Consider the following 17,288-nt stretch of genomic DNA (forward strand, 5'->3'; position numbering starts at 1 on the left):
CCACATCCAATCAACCACTAGCTGGGTGGGTTTCACTTCCTCAGTGTCACTTCTCATCTTTTCGTCCCCTGCCAGAACCAGGCCCAGGTCCCCTCTGTGTCTCCTAACTGGTCTTACCATGTGTTCTCTGGCTCCCTTCAGGTCCCCTCCATGCTCAAGCCCACATTTGGTAGTGCAACTCCTCTCCTTGGACGGTGCCTAGGTGCCTCTCACGCGGGCGCCGAACTCCTCAGACTGGCCACAGGCTCTTCACCCTCAGGCCCCTGCTTCTTTCCCTTTCTCACTGTTGTCTGCCTGGGTCTAGGTGTCAATCAGACCAAATTCTGTAAACATGGCTAACTCTCTCTTGTGCCTCAGGGCCTTTGCCTATATTGTTCTCTCTCCCTGGAATGCTGTTCCCTGGCTAACTTGTGCTCAAATGTGGTGTCTCCCTTTAAACAACATTTCACTGGGAAACCCTGGAATGATGGGCTCAGTTATGGGCTGTGTGGTTGCACACATCCTACCATCTTATAATTTTCTTTTTGTCTGTCTGTCTCTGGACCCTGGCTGCATATTAGTATTACCACAGCTGCTTTTATTTTTATTTTATTTTTTTAAAGATTTTATTTATTTATTTGACAGAGAGAGAGAGAGCATGCACAAGCAGGGGGAGAGGCAGGCAGAGGGAGAGGGAGAAGCAGGCTCCCTGCTGAGCAAGGAGCCTGACACATGGGACTCAATCCCAGGACCCTGGGATCACGACCTGAACTGAAGCCAGACACCCAACCGACTGAGCCACCCAGGCGTCCCAGTTTTGTTTACTTTAGATTCATAGTAAAAATTACACATTTAGCCACTTGCATGTGATTGGTTCCCCTTTGGAAGTCTTCTCTCTTCCCCAGGCCCTGTTGAAACCAAATGCTATACTGTCAGAGGCCCCAAAACCCACTTCTGAAAGGTTGGTGTGTAATTTAAATTTCATGGAAAATTTCTTCAAATTTTCATTGCTTATGAAGAGTAAAATGTAGTAAGAATTCCCTGGCCACCATCTCTGCCATCTTATCCCCCAGCAGGCTTCTGCAGTTTCCTTGTCTCCAGTTTCTTCTCCTTTCCTCCGTCTCTGAAAAAACCAGTTCTTGCAGACGTGGTGCAGTCCCGCTCTCTCCCTCTCCTTGCATATGCCCTGCAGTCTGCCAGCTGCCCGTGAGCAGACCGCTAGCTCCAGTGCTCTCCTGGCAGGCCTCAGTTCACCCCGACGTACTGCTCAGCCCTTTCTGTCAGGAGTCAGTCATACAGGCACCAACATTGCACCAGGCTCCTGGGAGTGAGATACCACTCCCCTCAGTGCAGCCTCACCCCTGTGGCATGTGGGCAGGGGAGAGGCAGGAGAGGAGGAGGGAGAAGAGTAAAAATGTGTCAATATGGGGAGAACTTCTCCTCACGCAAGGTCTGATGCAAGACCAGTGGAAATGAAAGGGATGGCTTAGGGGCGGGCTGAAGTTGCCCCAGGTAGACAGACACTTACCAATGCCTGTTAGCCGAAGACCACCGGGGACACACCTGAAGTTGAATTAGTTAGACTTAGTGCTCTTTGCAGAGAGGAAAAGCTTATACCTTGGGAAACTGTGGGGCATCTCGGTAAGAGGGTAAGGGGAGAACTTGTTATAGAATTTGGTTTGTTTTGTTAGATGACTCGGGGGAAGGTTCAAGGAAGCAGGGCTCAGCTCTCCATTGGGTGTTCTGAGGAAGTGGGTATAATTCTGACTGGACATCTGCAGTAGCTTGCTCTGGTTCCCATAACAAAATGCCACAGACTCAGTTGCTTAAACAATAGAAATTTATTTTCTCATAGGTCTGGAGGCCAGAAGTTCAAAGTCAAGGTGTCAGCAGGTGTGTTTTCTCCTGAGGCCTCTTTCCTTGGCCGGCAGAAGGGCCGCCTTCTTCCAGTGTCCTCACATGGCTGTCCCTCTGGACCTGCGTGTCCCTGGTGTCTCTGTTGTGCGTCCAGATTTCCTCCCCTTACATGGACAGCCACCAGATTGGATTTGGGCCTACAGTCACCATCTTATTTTAATCACTTCTTTAAAGACCCTGTCTTCAAATACAGTCGTATCCTGAGGTACCGGGGTATGGGCTTCAACATTGTATTTTTCGGGGGCACACAATTTGGCCCAGAACGGTATCTTAAAACATCTTTGTCTATAAGGTGGGGGAAATCATAAAGACTAACGCTGGGATTGGGGAAGAAGCAACAGTCACTCATTAGCCAGGACATGGGGATGTCTGGTCCTTTTTGTGGCTTGGACAAGGTTCATGTGTAGGCTGTGCGGAGACACGATTATGGAGTCATCTGGTTTTCGTCTTCCTCCACCACGGTCTCAGAGTGGCCTTGTCAGTTGCTGATGTGCTGCGAAATTGTTTACGTTCAATATACGACGATCAGTAGGAGAACACCACGACCTGGCTGTGGATATTGCCAACTCCTAGCAACACCAAGGCCTCGCTGATAAAGCTAGACCACTCCCTGCTGTCAGGGAGTTTTCCCTTTCCCAGGATCTAGGTACACACAGTGTACTTGCTAAGCAGAAGCAGCTGTGGGATAATTGCTACCCTTTCCCACTTACAAATTCTGGCGCCAATACCGGTGACCAAGAGAGCGTGGCAGAAGTCTGGCCCCTCTTTGGGAACGCATGGAGCCTGAAGGCCTGGACAGGCAGGAAGCAGGTCTGCAGCGGCTCCCTTTGAGCGCACACTCGGATGCTAGAGCCCCCGGCTGGAATTCCTGGCACTCCACTTCACCCGGTGTATTAGTTTTCTGTTGCTGCGTAACAAATCACTAACCCAGTGGATTAGAACAGCACACACTTATTGTCTCACAGTCTCTCTAGGTCAGGAGCTCAGGCATGGCTTAACTAGGTCTGTGTAGGGTAACACAAGGCTACAGTCCAGGTGCTGCCCGGGACGGGGCTCTCACCAGAGGCTCTACTGGGGAAGGATCAGCTTCTGTGCTCACTCAGGTTGTTGGCAGAAGTCATTTCCTCATGGCTGTAGGACTCATGATGGCCATGGAGAGACTCTAGCAAGACTGGCATCATGTTCTCGTGTAATCCCATACAAGGAACCACGTACATCCCATCATCTTTGTCACCTTCCATGGGTGAGAAGCACGTCACAGGTCCTGCTCACACTCAAGGGGAGGCAATTCAACAAAAGTGTGAATACCAGGAGGCAGGATCAAGGGACCTACTCTCCACCCCTGGGCTGTCCTGACCATCTTAGGAAGTGTGCAGTGTGTTAAGTGATTTAGGATTTGAATGGCTGCAGGTCGGTCAAGCCAGGCTGGCCGGGCGAGGCCGGGCGAGCACACAGAGATGTAGTGGAAGCCACCGCAAATCTTCTGTGCACCCTGAAAACTTTGTTTCTGAGGGAAGATCTGATTTTGGGGAATGAACGAATAGGCCTCTGGCATATAATTTCCTCAGGTGACTGCTGTGCAGGGGACAAGCCTCACAAATTTGTGTAAATTCAAGAATCCATTGGTAGGGGCACAGAAGGAAGAGCTTATGAGTACATGGACATAGGACATGGACATCAACTGTATATGAAGGAGAAACAGAAAGAAGCAGGGAAAAGTTTAGGAACATCCAGGTCTCTGGCAATGGGATGCGAGGACAATACTCAAGTCAGGACTTGAACTGGATACAGAAACTCTGTGGATGGGCAGAGAGGAGGCTAGGGGATGTTTAACATCTCCTTCCTAACCGCGAAGGGGAAGCCAGGAAGGCCAGTCAGCCTAGGAGATAGGTGAGGACCCAGTCATGCCAGCCTGTGAAATCTGTGGGACTCAGGAATGTCTGTATAGACAATGTATATTGTGTAGTGTGAATTTGTTGAATGTTTGGACGTTGAATATCTTACAGAATGAACTTCACTTAATGATAGGTCTAAGGCAGTAAGCTCCACCTAAAAATAGTATTAGAACCAAACAAAATTATTCATACACTAGACATTTCAAATTCAGTGTATGACCTATCCTGGGCCATTAAACAAGTCCCAGTTAATATAAAATGACTGCAATAATCTGAGTATGTTCTCAGATTACAGTGGAGTTCGATCAGAAATCATTAACAAGATGTCTAGGAAAAATCTGTAATTTGAAAATTAAACAACATACTTTTAAACTATCCATGGTCAAAGAAAAAAGCCACCAGGGAAATTCGAAAATATTCCAGGGGCACCTGGCTGGCTCAGTCGGTTAAGTGGCTGCCTTCAGCTCAGTTCATGATCTTAGGGTCCTGAGATTGAATCCCCCGTCAGGCTCCTTGCTCAGTGGGAAGCCTGCTTCTCTCCTTCCCTGTGCTACTTCTCCTGCTCGTGCTCTCTCCCTCATGTTCTCTCTCTCAAGTAAAAAAATTAAATCTGGAAAAAAAAAGTATTCCAAACTGAATGATAATGAAAGTACAGCTTTTCAAAAATCTGGGCAATGCAGCTAGCAGTACTGAGAGAGAAATTTATAGCTTTAACATGCTTATATTAGAAAAGAAAGGTTTAAAGTTAACGACCTAACATGGCCCCTTAAGCAGCCAGAAAAAGAAAAGCAAAATAAATTCGAAGTAAGTAAAAGGAAGGACATCCTAAAGAGCAGGAATCAAGGGAATAGGGGAGACACAAACAATGGGAGAAAACTAACAAACTCAGTCTCTAGCCCCGTTTCCCTCTAGCCCCAGCTGATGGGTGGAGACGTCGCTTGGAGTGGGGGAAAGAGCATGAGGTAATAGTTCTGATGCTTTCATCGCACAGCCAGAGAGAATATTTTTGCCAGTAGGTGGCAGTGCTGGTAACCTGAAAACCCGGACACGCTGTACTTCGGGTCGCTTGTTGGCGGGGGGGGGGGCAAGGTTTGCTGCCCGGCTGAAAGGGGGTCGTTTGAAGACCAGAGAGTCAACTCCAGAAAGCAAATCCTCACTGAAACTTAGAACAGGAAAAATGTAGCGATTTCACCAAAACACCTGAAACTTCAACGCCTGTGGAAGGAAAGCTCGAAAGACTGGGTAAAGCCAGGGGTTCTTTGCTGGAGTATTGTAGATGTAGAAAACGCCCCCCCCTTTTCTTGTGTAAATCTAGGCCACTGCGCCTGCTCTCCCAACACCCCCCAATCCCTCCCCGCCTTTGCTTCCAGTTTCTATCCAGAGAGTCTCAGAATGGACAGAGACTTAGAATTAGGAACCCCTGCTACACTCCTCAGAAGGTGATCTCGCCCAAGTCTGGGTTGTACAGAAAGGTTGGTGCAAAGTGCACTCAGGCCTCAGGGAGGAGGTGGCAGGGGCTGGGCACAGCTGGTGCTTTGATATTTTTTTCTTCCTGAAGGATCAATGCTGTGAAAAGGCCCTTGGAAAGTTTGGGGCAGAAAGGGAGCAAATACATTTTGCACGCTTTCTATGTGCATCAAACAAGATGCTTTCCATCAATGTCCTCATCTAATCTGTGAAGTAATCCCGACTTTGGTGTTCACATGCTTAATATTATTACCCCAAATCCCTTAAGAGGACACTTAATAGAGTGCCGGTTTTCGTGGTTCCGGACTTTTAAGTGTATGCACACACTGCTATTCCCCTCTTCTACAGACAAAACTTCAATGCCGTTTCCTTCGTTGAAATGAGCTTTCCTTTAAAAAATAGCCTATGATTTGTTTCTTCAGTCTATCTCTTTCAATCAAGACCCACCCTCAGAACTGGTAGCGTAAACACGGACGTGAGGATGGAAGCCAATAGGATTTTTGTGTGAGGCTGGAAGACGGCGCGGGAGCTTCACCTTTCCCTTCTGGCCGGCTCACACCGAGCGCTGCAGCTCCGGCCGGCTCTAGGCAGGGGAAGCCCGGCCGCGCAGCTCCCGCGGCCGCTTCCGCGCGGAGCTGAGGGGCAGCGGGGTGAGGGGTGGGGAGTCAGGGCCCGGCCCCACGTGGCCGCCGCCGCCCGGCTCCCCCGGCCCCTCCCGCACGCGGCCGCGCAAACTGCACCGGGAGCAGACGCCAGGCGCGGGGCGGCCGGCCAGCGCCCCCGGTCCCCCGAGCCCCGCGCGCCATGGCGGGCGCCCGGCTAGTCCGCAGCTCCGCGGCCGCCGGCCAGCCGGGCTGTGCGGTCCGTGCTGCCTGACCCTTTCCCCGCGCGCCCCGGGCGTCCGAGCCGCGGTGGGGAGGATGAGTCCCTGGAGCTGGTTCCTGCTGCCGACCCTCTGCCTCCTGCCCACGAGCGCAGCCCCGCAGCGCGGCGCGCTTGCCTCCGCCAACTGCGAGCTCAAGCCCCAGGTAAGGCGCGCGTCCCGCGCGGGCGAGGCGGTTTTCCCGCACCTCGCGAGGGTGTTTCCCAAGCCGCGAAGCACCGCGCGCTCGGATCCCGAGCCCCCTCTCCCGGCCGCGCCTTCTTGCTGGCTTCCCCTTTCTGGCGGGGGCGCAGCCCCCGGCCGCATGAGACTCTGTCCCCAGCCCTCGCCATTGGGCAGGGCGGCAAAAGAGAGTCCCGGCGGGGTCTCCTGGGTCTCTCCAGCCGGCTTCGCGGGCTTTAGGGGACGTCGGTCGGATGAGTCTTCGAAGACCGAACGGTGCAGGGACTTGGCACATTGACTTTGGAAGTTTGTTCTGCCTCTTTTCCCTAGCGTTTAATTTCTCCAGCTCTTATCGAGATGGTATAAGCGCCCGCAGCTGCTTCACTTAACCTTTATATATTCAGTTCCTGAGTTAGAAGGGATCTGGGGGAGCTGAAGCCATTTCCTTTGTTTTACCGATCTGGGAAACTGAGGCTCAGAGAGGGACCTTTTTGCCCTAGGTCACAAAGCGCATTCGCGAAGTAACTGCATCTGACAGCCTCGCGTTCCCGCACAGGCGCTTCCCTAGATATTCGCATTAGCGTTTTGCAGGTGAGGGGAGCCCAGGCGAGGGAGTCCCGGTGACCGGCCCAGGTCCACCCAGCCCTCCAGGAGCAGAAGCCGAGCGGAAATCGGACAGTCTAGCGTCTCCGAGGCTGGCCCTCTTTCGAGATCAATGTTTCCTTCTCCTGATCAGTTTTCTTAAGCCTGGAATTTTCTGACGTTCTCAAGTTCTTCTCTTCCGAGCTCTGTGGAGGTTGATTTTTATGTTTGTATCGGTGGGTCTGATCCCCGGATCTCTGGAGCTGGGGAGGGGGGTGATCCTAGGCTCGTCCTTTGGATGGCCTGTGCGCCCTCGGATCCTAGGTCGGCCCACCTGTGACACCTGCGCAACATTGTGGGCCCCGTCACCCTGGCTAGTGGTAATTTTATTCATGGCCCTAACCACAGCAAAGGAGAGGGTGACCTAATTGAGCCTTCCTGGCCCACGGGGCTGACCGGGGAGTCACACTGACCTCCCTAACGCGTCCGGGGCTGCGGACCGGCGGAGGCTCTCCCTCTAGGAAGGCAGGAGGCGCGGTGGCTGGAGAGGAAAGTCCGCAGCAGGGATAGTCTCGAACGTAAGGTAGGGCATCTGCGCTCTTGTTATTCAAAACAGAAGTCCATCCTTTCCTATGAAAGCAAACGTTTTTCACTTTTGCAAATCCATTCGTAATTATAGTGTGATGAGTGAGTCTTGATAAAGTCCCTGTTTCTCTTGATTCTTGAACCTGTCTTCATGGCCTTTTTACTCTCTCAGTTCTCAAACTTTTTGATTTCAGGACCCCTCTACATTCTAAAAAAAGTATTGAGGACTCCAAAGAGCCTTTATGTACGTGGGTTAATGAAAATATTAGTAAAACACAAGAATACATAAGGACACATGCTATTAACCATCATAGCAGTGATGTTATCCCACGCCTGTAGCCTCTAGAAAATTCGATTTGTACACTTGTGAGAGAAAGAGAGCAAAAGAGGAAAATATCTTAAGTATTATTATTGAAATAGTTCTGACCTTACAGACTGCTCGGAAGGGTCTTGGGGACGGCCACAGGTGCCTGGGCCACATTTTGAGGGAAAATCTCTGTTCTGTGGGCTGTCTTATCCCCTGCAGAGGTCAGGTCAGTCAGTGGCAGGACTGGATGCTCGACCCCTCTGTAGAGGGCACTGTTGGGGGGGGGCAGGAGGCTGGGGTCTTAGATTGTAGAGTAAAGCTCCGGAATCCAGCCTCCAATCCCGCGCAGCAGCTTCCTGGGTAGCATTCTGCAGCTCGAGGGCTGGTTTGGTGTCCAGCTTTTGGTAATCATTACAGAGAGGTCTTCCAGGCTGGTCTGTGTGCAGACACTGCAGGCTTGGCGCTGAGCGTCACGCAGGTTGTCTCTTCCTTATCTAACTCAGAACTCGGTAAGTGTTCTCTATATTCCTGCCTCTGTTCTTTCACATGTGCTCTTTCTTCCCCCAAATATCCACATGCTTGCTCTTATACCTCCATCTGGTCTCTGCTCAAACTCTTTGACAGAGACCTTTCCTGATTATCTATATTAAAGATGATGTCAACCCCCTGAGCCCCTGCCCTCCTGTCTGCCTTTCCTGCTCAATTTTTTTCCAGAGCACTTAACTGATAAAAATGTGTTTGCTGCTGCTCCCCTGCCCGCCCCCCCTCGCCTCCATGTACTCTTCATAAGGGTAGGCATTTTTGTCTGTTTGGCTTGCTGCTGCATTCCCAGTGCTCAGAGGAGTGCCTGGCCACAGTAGGTGCTCAATATATATTTATTGAATGAAGACAGTCAACTAAAGCCAGCTCACTTTGGGATCATTCTAGCCGGTGTGCTGAAGAGTACTTTTGGAAAAGTGCCATTATCACAGGTCCCAGGAGGCTGGGATGGGAATGCTGAGGGGTGCAGTCGCTAAGGGACTTAGCCACATTGCACAAGTTGTCATTGTGCTCCTTTGTTTCATTGCAGGGATTACAGATGTGTGTGTTAAACTCACCAGTGATTCAGTTGACAGAGCTGGTAGCTTCTTGGGTCTGTCATCCAGGGCCGTGTCTTTTTCTTGCAGGGCAGTTGCAGCAAGGTTCAGAAGGGGTGTGTTTATGGTGTTAAGTTTCTATTCTACTCATAGTCATGATGTTTTTCTTTTTAAGATTTTATTTATTTATTTGACAGAGAGAACAAGCAGGGGGAGCACAGGTGGAGGGAGAAGCAGGCTTCCTGCTAAGCAAGGAGCCCAATGCGGGATTCAATTCCAGGGCCCTGGGATCATGACCTGAGCCGAAGGCAGACGCTTAACCCGCTGAGCCACCCAGGTGCCCATCCTTCAGTCAAATGTTAAAACACATGGCTTCAACTAATAGCACGTGGTGACCACAGTTACACTGAAATGGGGTACTAGAACAATTTCGTTCTTTTCCTTTTGTGGAGACAAAACAGCCCCACCCCTGAGTATAAGGGCGGCAGGGGCAGTTGCACCCCTAGGACCAGTGCAGTGACCTGGGGGCCTGCTGGTGGGCAAGGCACGGGAAGAGCTCCGGGATCAGAAGCCCTGAAGACAAATTTTCTTTCAGCTCGTGCTCTACCCAGGGCATGCCTGGGAGGGCGCTGTCAGTGGCCGGCAGAGGGGCTTGCTGGTGCTGCGTGGGACGGAGAGTACCTCCTTGGCCAGAGCAGGGCTCCACTGATTGAGGAAGCCCTACAAGATGGGCAACATTTCTTTAAAAACACTTTAAAACCCCTAGTTTAAAAAAGTGGGAAAGCCCCCCCAGATGGTATTATTTTGAAAAGACAGAGTGGGAAAAGGTGACAGTCTGAGGATTTAAAAATGGGTCGCTCAGTCAGTAAAGCGTCCAGCTCCTGAGTTTGGCTCAGATCATGATCTCAGAGTCGTGAAATCGAGCTTTGTGTCGGGTTCCATGCTCAGCACAGAGTTGGCTTGAGATTCTCTTTCCCTCTTCCTCTGCCTCTCCTCCCACCCCCGGCTCGTTCTCTCTCCCTCTCTCTCTCTCTCTCTCAAATAAATAAATAAATAAATAAATAAATAAATAAAATCTTTAAAAAAATGGTGGTGTGGATTTATTTGGGGAGGTCATGGGCCCAGGGAAGGGGACCTGGACAGAGCCTTTTCAGGTTCGGAGTCAGGAAGTGCTCCTGAGCAACCTACTAGAATATTCATGGAAAGACATAGGACACTGAGTCATGAGTATAGTGTGTTATGTGTTAACGTCACATAATGTGATGTTTTAAACCCAGGGCTCAGGAGCCAGACTCCCCGACTTCGAATCCACTCAGCAGCTACGGGAACTTGCGTAACATCATAAACGTCTCAAGGTCTGAATTTCTGCACGTGGAAGTGGCCAGTGTCTTAATTAGCTGTGTATCTTCTCAACTGCCTTTCTTCCGATTCTCACCTGATTTGGGGGGAGAGGTGCTGGCAGGCTTTCACTCCCACCATACCACCAAAACTGTTCTTGTTTAGGTCCCCAGTGTCCTCAGTGTTGCGCCATCCAGAGGTCAGTTCGCAAATCCTTGTCTCATCTGGCCCACCAGCCACGCTGAACCCCTTGCTTAGATTCTCCTCCTTGAAGTGCTGTCTTCAAGTGGCTTCCCACTCTTTCGATTTTCTCAGCAACCTCAACGGTCACCTCTCTCATTTCTCTTTTGCTGGCTGCTCTTTTTTCCCCTTGACTTTGCATGGTTAGATTACTTCTAGACCTTTTCTTTCCTAATCTACACATAGTCCCTTGGAAATCTTATTCAGTCCCATGACTTAAATGATGTCTAAATGGTGACAGTACCCTGTGTTTATCTCTGGCCCAGGCCTCTCCCAAAGTCCAGACTCCCGCATCCACCTCCCAGCTCAACCTCCCCACTTGGTTGTTTGCTTGACATCTGGACTCAGCAGGGCCCAAGCCAGACTTCTGATCTTCCCCTCTGCTCCTGTTCCACTCCGTCTCTCTTCTCTCTCTTCAGCCTTTTAATTAGCCAATTCATCAGCAAGTCCTATTAGCTCTAGCTTCCAGAATATATCCAGAACCTCCTCACATCTCTGTTCTGTCACTACCAGTATGTTCTCTCGCTTGGATGCTTTTGGTAACTTCCTAACTGACTTTCTCGCATCTGTCCTCATCCCTCCACAGTCTGTTCCTCACACCTGCCAGAGTGGTCCTGTTCATGCGTGAGGTCGGCTCCTATGGCTCCTCTCCCAGAAACCTGCCCTAGCTCCAGTGTGGGCTGGCCTTGCTCACCTGTCTGACCTTTCCTCCTGCTTTGCTCTTCACTCATCCTGCCTTAGTTATGATGACATCCTTGCTAGAACCTTTCTGCCTCAGGGTCTTTGCACTGCTGTTCCCTCCTCCTGGAGGGAATGCTCTTCTCTCAGATATCCCCCGGGTTTGCCCTTTCACCTCCCTTCACAGCAAGGCCTAAATCTCCTACCAGACATTCCATGATTTTCTGATCTCCTTATTTGGCGCTGAATATCTCTTCCACCAGTATTCCCTGTTCCCTTTCCTGCTTTCATGTTCTCCACAGCAAATATCACTGACATAGCCGAGGCAGGGACCTGTTTTTCTTTCGCTTGTATTTCCAGTGCCCTAGAACACCCCAGCGCCTTGTGCCTTCCACAGTGCCTGACACATAGTAAATACTTGTGGAATAAATGCACGTTGAACAAATGTAGTAGGAGCATTCGTGTGCAATGCTTGGATGGTCCCTGGTGCACAGTGAACATTTCACAGCAGCTGGATGTTCTTAGCAGTATTATTGTTATTATGAGGCTGGATGCCAGAACGTGAGTCTTGTTTTTTGTTTTTAAATAGCAGTTTTCAGCAAAAAGATTGTACAACAACTCCATTTCTAAACTAATACTAATTGAAAAGGCAGCAATAAATAATTAAAAATGGATACATATAGTTGAACAGATTTTATTTAAAGGGAAGTGTAAAAGGAGCGCCTGGGTGCCTCAGTAGGTTAAGCTTCTGCCTTTGGCTCAGGTCATGATGATGGGGTCCTGAGATTGAGCCCCGCCTCGGGCTCCCTGCTCAGTGGGGAGTCTGCTTCTCTCTCTCCCTCTCTCTCAATAAATAAATAAAAAATCTTAAAAAAAAAAAAGAGAAGTGCAGGTATTTTGAGGTAGGATGAGACTTTAGGGAGAATAAGGGTATTGAGGAAAAACAAATCCAAAGTGAAACGAAACCACCCCTCCCACTCTGCCTACCCCCAGCCCCAACCATGACCCTGCAGTATGGGTTGGATTTTCCAGGGAATATATTTGTTTGATATCACAGTCTCCTGGTAAATGACAATCGGTTACGTGCCCATGGGTTTAATCATAGCATTTTAGCTCTTTGCTGTGTCTCCCAGTTGGAAACTGTGTAGAAGTCCTTTGGTAGACTGCGTGGAACTTGTGTGAGTAGGTCCCTTCCAGAGGTCAGTGGTGCCCAGTCATATCACCATCTAGGGCCCTTCAATTAGCAACTGTTTCCCATAAAATGAACAGATAAACCAAACTAAGCCTTTGCCTAGCAAGACCACCTCCACCAAACCAGTTGCCTTTATAGGTCATCATTTTGTGACCCGTTTTAAATGAACCAAAGCATAACTGTCAGTCTTGGCTTTCGGTTAGCATCTAGTTAACCGGTGTTTTTCTACTGGCTTGCTGTAACTCTAACAGTGAGACATTTGACTGCTTAATAGCCTTGGTAGCCATTGTTTTAGATAGAGTTTCACCTTGGCTTTTTGATGTATTTAAATAACCCTGGGGCCAGTCATTACTCCATAAGAGGATGCCTGAGGGCTGACCGGAGACCCTGGATTTGATTCATCTCTTAATATCAATTCCATCATTAATAAGTTTTAAAAATACATTCTTTCATTTTTCATTCACTTAACAATTACCTGTCTAGTTTGTTTATTCCGATAACCTATGGCAGATATTGTTATCTCACTTTTAAAGATGGAGAATCTGAGATACAGAGAAATTAAGTGGCTTTTAAAAATCTCAGGGAGGTAGCTGAGACAGAAGCAGAATTTAGGCTCCTCTTACCAATTAGTACAGTCTTGGAAAGGTGTGTGTGTGAGCAGAACTGTAACTTAAATACTTAAAAAAAAACCCCAAGGTCACAGGCTGGGGATTCGTGAGATATGTTCTGTTTGGCTTGCATGGGATTTAAGAAAACAGAGGCAACATATTCCAATTGGAATTTTTTTTTTTTTTTGAGAGAGAGTGTGCGAGCTGGGAGAGATAGAGGGAGAGAGAGAGAATCTTTTTTTTTTTTTTTAAGATTTTATTTATTTATCCACAGGAGAGAGAGAGATAGATCACGAGCAAGGGGAGGGGTAGAGGGAGAAGCAGATTCCCCACTGAGCAGGGAGCCTGATGAGGGACTCCATCCCAGGACCCTGGGATCATGACCTGAACCGAAGGCAGATGCTTAACTGACTGAGCCACCCAGGCGCCCCTCCAGTTGGAATGTTTTATTTAAACTCAAGATCTGTAGTTACTTTTGAAAAGCCTGTTCTGGAGCACTAGGCTGGCTCCCATGTGGCCAGGCCTGGCTCAGCTTTCTTCAGCCAATAGTGTTTATCCAGAGCTGGGAGCCTATCTGCTGCCGACCTTCCCCCACCGTTGTCTCGAGCTCAGCTCTTGTGTTCTCTGCCCTCCTCTGAGTGGTCAGAAGGTGCTTTTGCGGAAGGTGGCCAGGGGGCAGGTGGAGAAGAGAAGGTTGAGGGCTGTGAGAATGGGGCCCCTGCATCAACCAGCTTTTGTCTTAGATTTTGAGATTCTGTGTAACATTTCATTTGAAAATAGGTAGCTGCTGCTTACTTAAACCATTAACACACAAATGCAAATACAGCTAATCCTCATTATTTGTAGATTTCATATTTGTGAATTGGCCTGCTTGCTAAAATTGATTTGTAACCCCAAGGCCTGTGGCACTTTTGTGGCCATGTGTAGCCATTCCCAGAACTGGGAAAAATTTGAGTCCCCTGATGCACACACTCCCATCTGAGGTCGAGTATATTGATGCTGTGCTTTGTTTCAGCTCTCCACAAGTAACGGGTGAACAGTGTCCTTTCGGTGGTCTACCAAATGCTACTTTTTTGCATTTTTGTGCTTCTTATGGGTGATCTCACTGTTTAAAATAACCAAGCACAGATACCATCTCGTGTTCCTAACCACAGGGAGGCTGAGAGGAGCCTTAGGGAGAAAATGGATGTGTGAGATGAGCTTCGTTCATGCATGAGTTTTAGTGATGTTGGCCATGAGTTCAGTGTTCATGAAATCAACAACGTGTATTCAGTAAGGTGCTTTTCAACAGAAGCACATACAAAACAGGGCTCTGCATTGATCTGTCCATGAAAGTGTTGTGACCAGAGGCTTGTAGGAACCTAAGCCTTGTATTTCTCCTAGGAGCAGTCGTTCATTATTCGGTAATTCAGTGTTTGTGGTGACTTAGTGGAATGTAACTATAACAAAAATGAGAGCTGATTCTAAGTTGAAACTCCACAATCCCGGGAAGCATGTTACTTAAAAGGCTGCTGAAATTAAAGCTTTTTGTAAAGAAAGGTCTTTTCTGTAAATCTGGATTTTCACATTTCTGGTTTGCTCGATGTGGGGTTCACCTCATGAGTCTATCTGACCTTGAGGCTTGGAGTCCTGGAGGGCGGCCCTGTGCACGTCTGTGTATGGGCTCTCTTAATAAACAGACACTTCCTAAATGCCTGCTGTCGAATCTGAGATGCGCAGGGCACCATGGCTTGGCCTCAGGTGGTGTGCCTCGCTGCTCAGCCTACAGCTGCTGGGAGAGGATGTGCAGCTGTGGAGAGCCACTGCTTTTGAAAATGTTGGATTTGAGACCTGCAGAAGCAGACGCCATCAGTCTGCCTACCTGGGAGGTACCAGTGGTTCCCTCAGCTGTACCAGTGTGTCCTTGGAGTCCCTTGAGAGTCCCTGCTTTACCTCCAGCTCAGTTCATTGTTAGGGCAAACTCAAGGACTCCTATTACTTTTTCGACTTCAATCAACCTTTGGGCGGAAAAGGGGGAAAATGCTGCCTCGAGGACTCCTGCTGCTGGCAGGTGAATCTACCTGGACTTAGGAGTCTAAATCGTACTTTGATCATTTTTCTCCTGCGGTGCGACTTGTCTCTCCAATTCGTTTTCTCCTGTCAGGTTTCTGACCCTCCATATCGTGACTTAATGTCCTTTCTGTTCCTTTCAGCAGAGTGAATTGAATTCCTTCTTGTGGACCATAAAGCGAGATCCGCCGTCTTACTTCTTTGGCACGATCCATGTTCCGTACACTCGGGTTTGGGACTTCGTCCCGGACAACTCCAAGGAGGCTTTTCAGCAGAGCGGCGTTGTGTACTTCGAGCTGGACCTCACCAACCCCTACACTATCTCAGCCCTCGCCCGCTGTCAGATGCTGCCTCCGGGGGAGAACCTGCAAGACGTGCTCCCCAGGGACATCTACTGTCGCCTCAAGCGCCACCTAGAGTATGTCAAGCTCATGATGCCCTCGTGGATGACCGCAGACCAGCGTGGCAAAGGTCTCTATGCCGACTACCTCTTCAATGCCATTGTGGGGAACTGGGAGCGCAAGAGGCCCATCTGGATCATGCTCATGGTAAACTCCCTGACGGAAGTGGTCGTTAAGTCCCGTGGGGTGCCTGTCTTAGACCTGTACCTTGCGCAGGAGGCCGAGCGGCTGAGGAAGCAGACTGGGGCCATGGAAAAGGTGGAAGAGCAGTGCCATCCACTGAACGGGCTGAACTTTTCACAGGTAAGACCCTCTTTGCCTGAAGGACTTGGCCTTGGATTGTGTGTGAATCCACTGAATTATAATCTAGGAGATGGACCATAAGCATAGTTTAATCCAAAAACTGTCTTTGCTCAAGAATGTTATTCTGAGGATGCCTAGGTGACTCAGTTGGTTAAGCGTCTGCCTTGGGCTCGAGTCATGATCCCGGGGCCCTGGGATCGAGTTCCGTGTTGGGCTCCTTGCTCAGCGGGGAGTCTACTTCTCCCTCTGCCTGCTGCTCCCCCTGCTTGTGCGGTCGCTTGCTCTCTCTCTCTCTGACAAATAAATAAATAAAAATCTTAAAAAAAAAAAAAAAGAATGTTATTCTGGGGATTAAAAAATAAGCCTAAGAGTCAGTTGTATCACTTACGTGGGTATTACTGAGAGAGAAAAGGATTTTTTTCCTTGTCGTCTAAGCAAGTATTGGCATACCTTCATCACTTGTTTTAACTTAGGTTATTCATTAACAAGCACTGAGAGGGTGTGGACAACGTGACTGTCAGACTGACTATCAGAGGGTATGGCCTGGTTTGAAAATGAGACTGGCCATGGCTGTTTTAGGTCACTGTGGTCCCTCTGAGATCATTGCTGTCGCTCTTCAGGACACCCCCCCCCCCCGCAGGAAATTCCTTTGTAAGGCAGAGTTATGTCCCATAGTTTACAGCCCCTCCCTCAGGACACTGGAATTTAAGTTCATATTCAAGAAGTTCTTCATGTCTCATAAGACAAGTGACAGTTGATTGAAGTGCCGTTGTTTAATCGGGTTGGTGAAATTTGTTGTTGTTAACATTTTAAAGTACAGTAGATGCCTCTGGGGGCCAGTGGGAATTTTGCGGTATGAAGTGAGTAGTTTTTACATTTAAAAAATTTTTAATTGAAATATAGTCGACATATAATATTACATTGGTTTTAGGTGTACACATAGTCTTTTGACAATTTTATACATTACGAAAAGTTGACTGCAATAAGTGTGGTTACCATCGGTGAGCATGCAAAGTTGTTATAATATTATTGACTGTATTGAAATAAGTATTCTTGTTTTGCAAATATTCTCAGTGGTTGGCCTTGGAAGGTTGGACCTCAGAATAAAAGTCAACCCTCTAGGTCTTACTGGATCTTGAAATGCTGTACTTAGGTTGTTACTTAAAGAATTTAAGGACGTTCAACCACCTAAACATAGTATTCCTGAGTTGATAATAAAATTTGTGGGGATTTTAATTTATCTTGCCAAGAGTCTATGTTAATAAAATACAGTATTTGTTGGGCACATTGAGATTATAGACAAATTCAGGGACCAATAATCGTCTGCATCGATCTCCTGGGAGAGTTCTTTTGCATTATTTTGAAACCTAAAGAGCCAATATTCTAATGTTTTCAATGTCTGAATTTAATATAATGTTTTCTAAAAAGCAAGTGCTTTGATTTAAAGGCTCATTGATTTTGACCTTACAAGCTGGAAATCTGTGAGCATTTTTGCCTGAGCTAAGCCTTCTTTCATACTTCCAGTTGGGAGGGGAAAAGGCTTGGAAGTAAAATATTATCTTAAGCAAGGTATCTTTCTTTCTTTTTTTTTTTTTTTAAGATTTATGTATTTGGGAGAGAGAGCGA

At 48.3% G+C, this 17,288-nt stretch overlaps 1 protein-coding gene across 5 annotated transcripts in view; it reads left to right on the top strand.

The window, feature by feature from the left end:
• Positions 1 to 6,074: 6,074 nt before the first annotated feature.
• TRABD2A (TraB domain containing 2A) overlaps positions 6,075 to 17,288 on the top strand; it is a 47,690-nt gene continuing 36,476 nt past the window's right edge. The window contains exons 1-2 of one of the 5 annotated variants that reach the window (XM_040623259.1): positions 6,075 to 6,286; positions 15,102 to 15,662. In XM_040623259.1, coding sequence (XP_040479193.1) covers positions 6,179 to 6,286; positions 15,102 to 15,662 — 669 coding nt within the window. In that variant the 5' untranslated portion in view covers positions 6,075 to 6,178. The remainder of the gene's footprint in view (positions 6,287 to 15,101; positions 15,663 to 17,288) is intronic. The other 4 variants (XR_005832866.1, XM_040623255.1, XM_040623256.1 and 1 more) reach the window with 4 other exon arrangements.

Source organism: Ursus maritimus, unplaced genomic scaffold (genome assembly GCF_017311325.1).
Source record: "Ursus maritimus isolate PB19 unplaced genomic scaffold, ASM1731132v1 scaffold_6, whole genome shotgun sequence".
NCBI classification, from domain to species: Eukaryota; Metazoa; Chordata; class Mammalia; order Carnivora; family Ursidae; genus Ursus; species Ursus maritimus.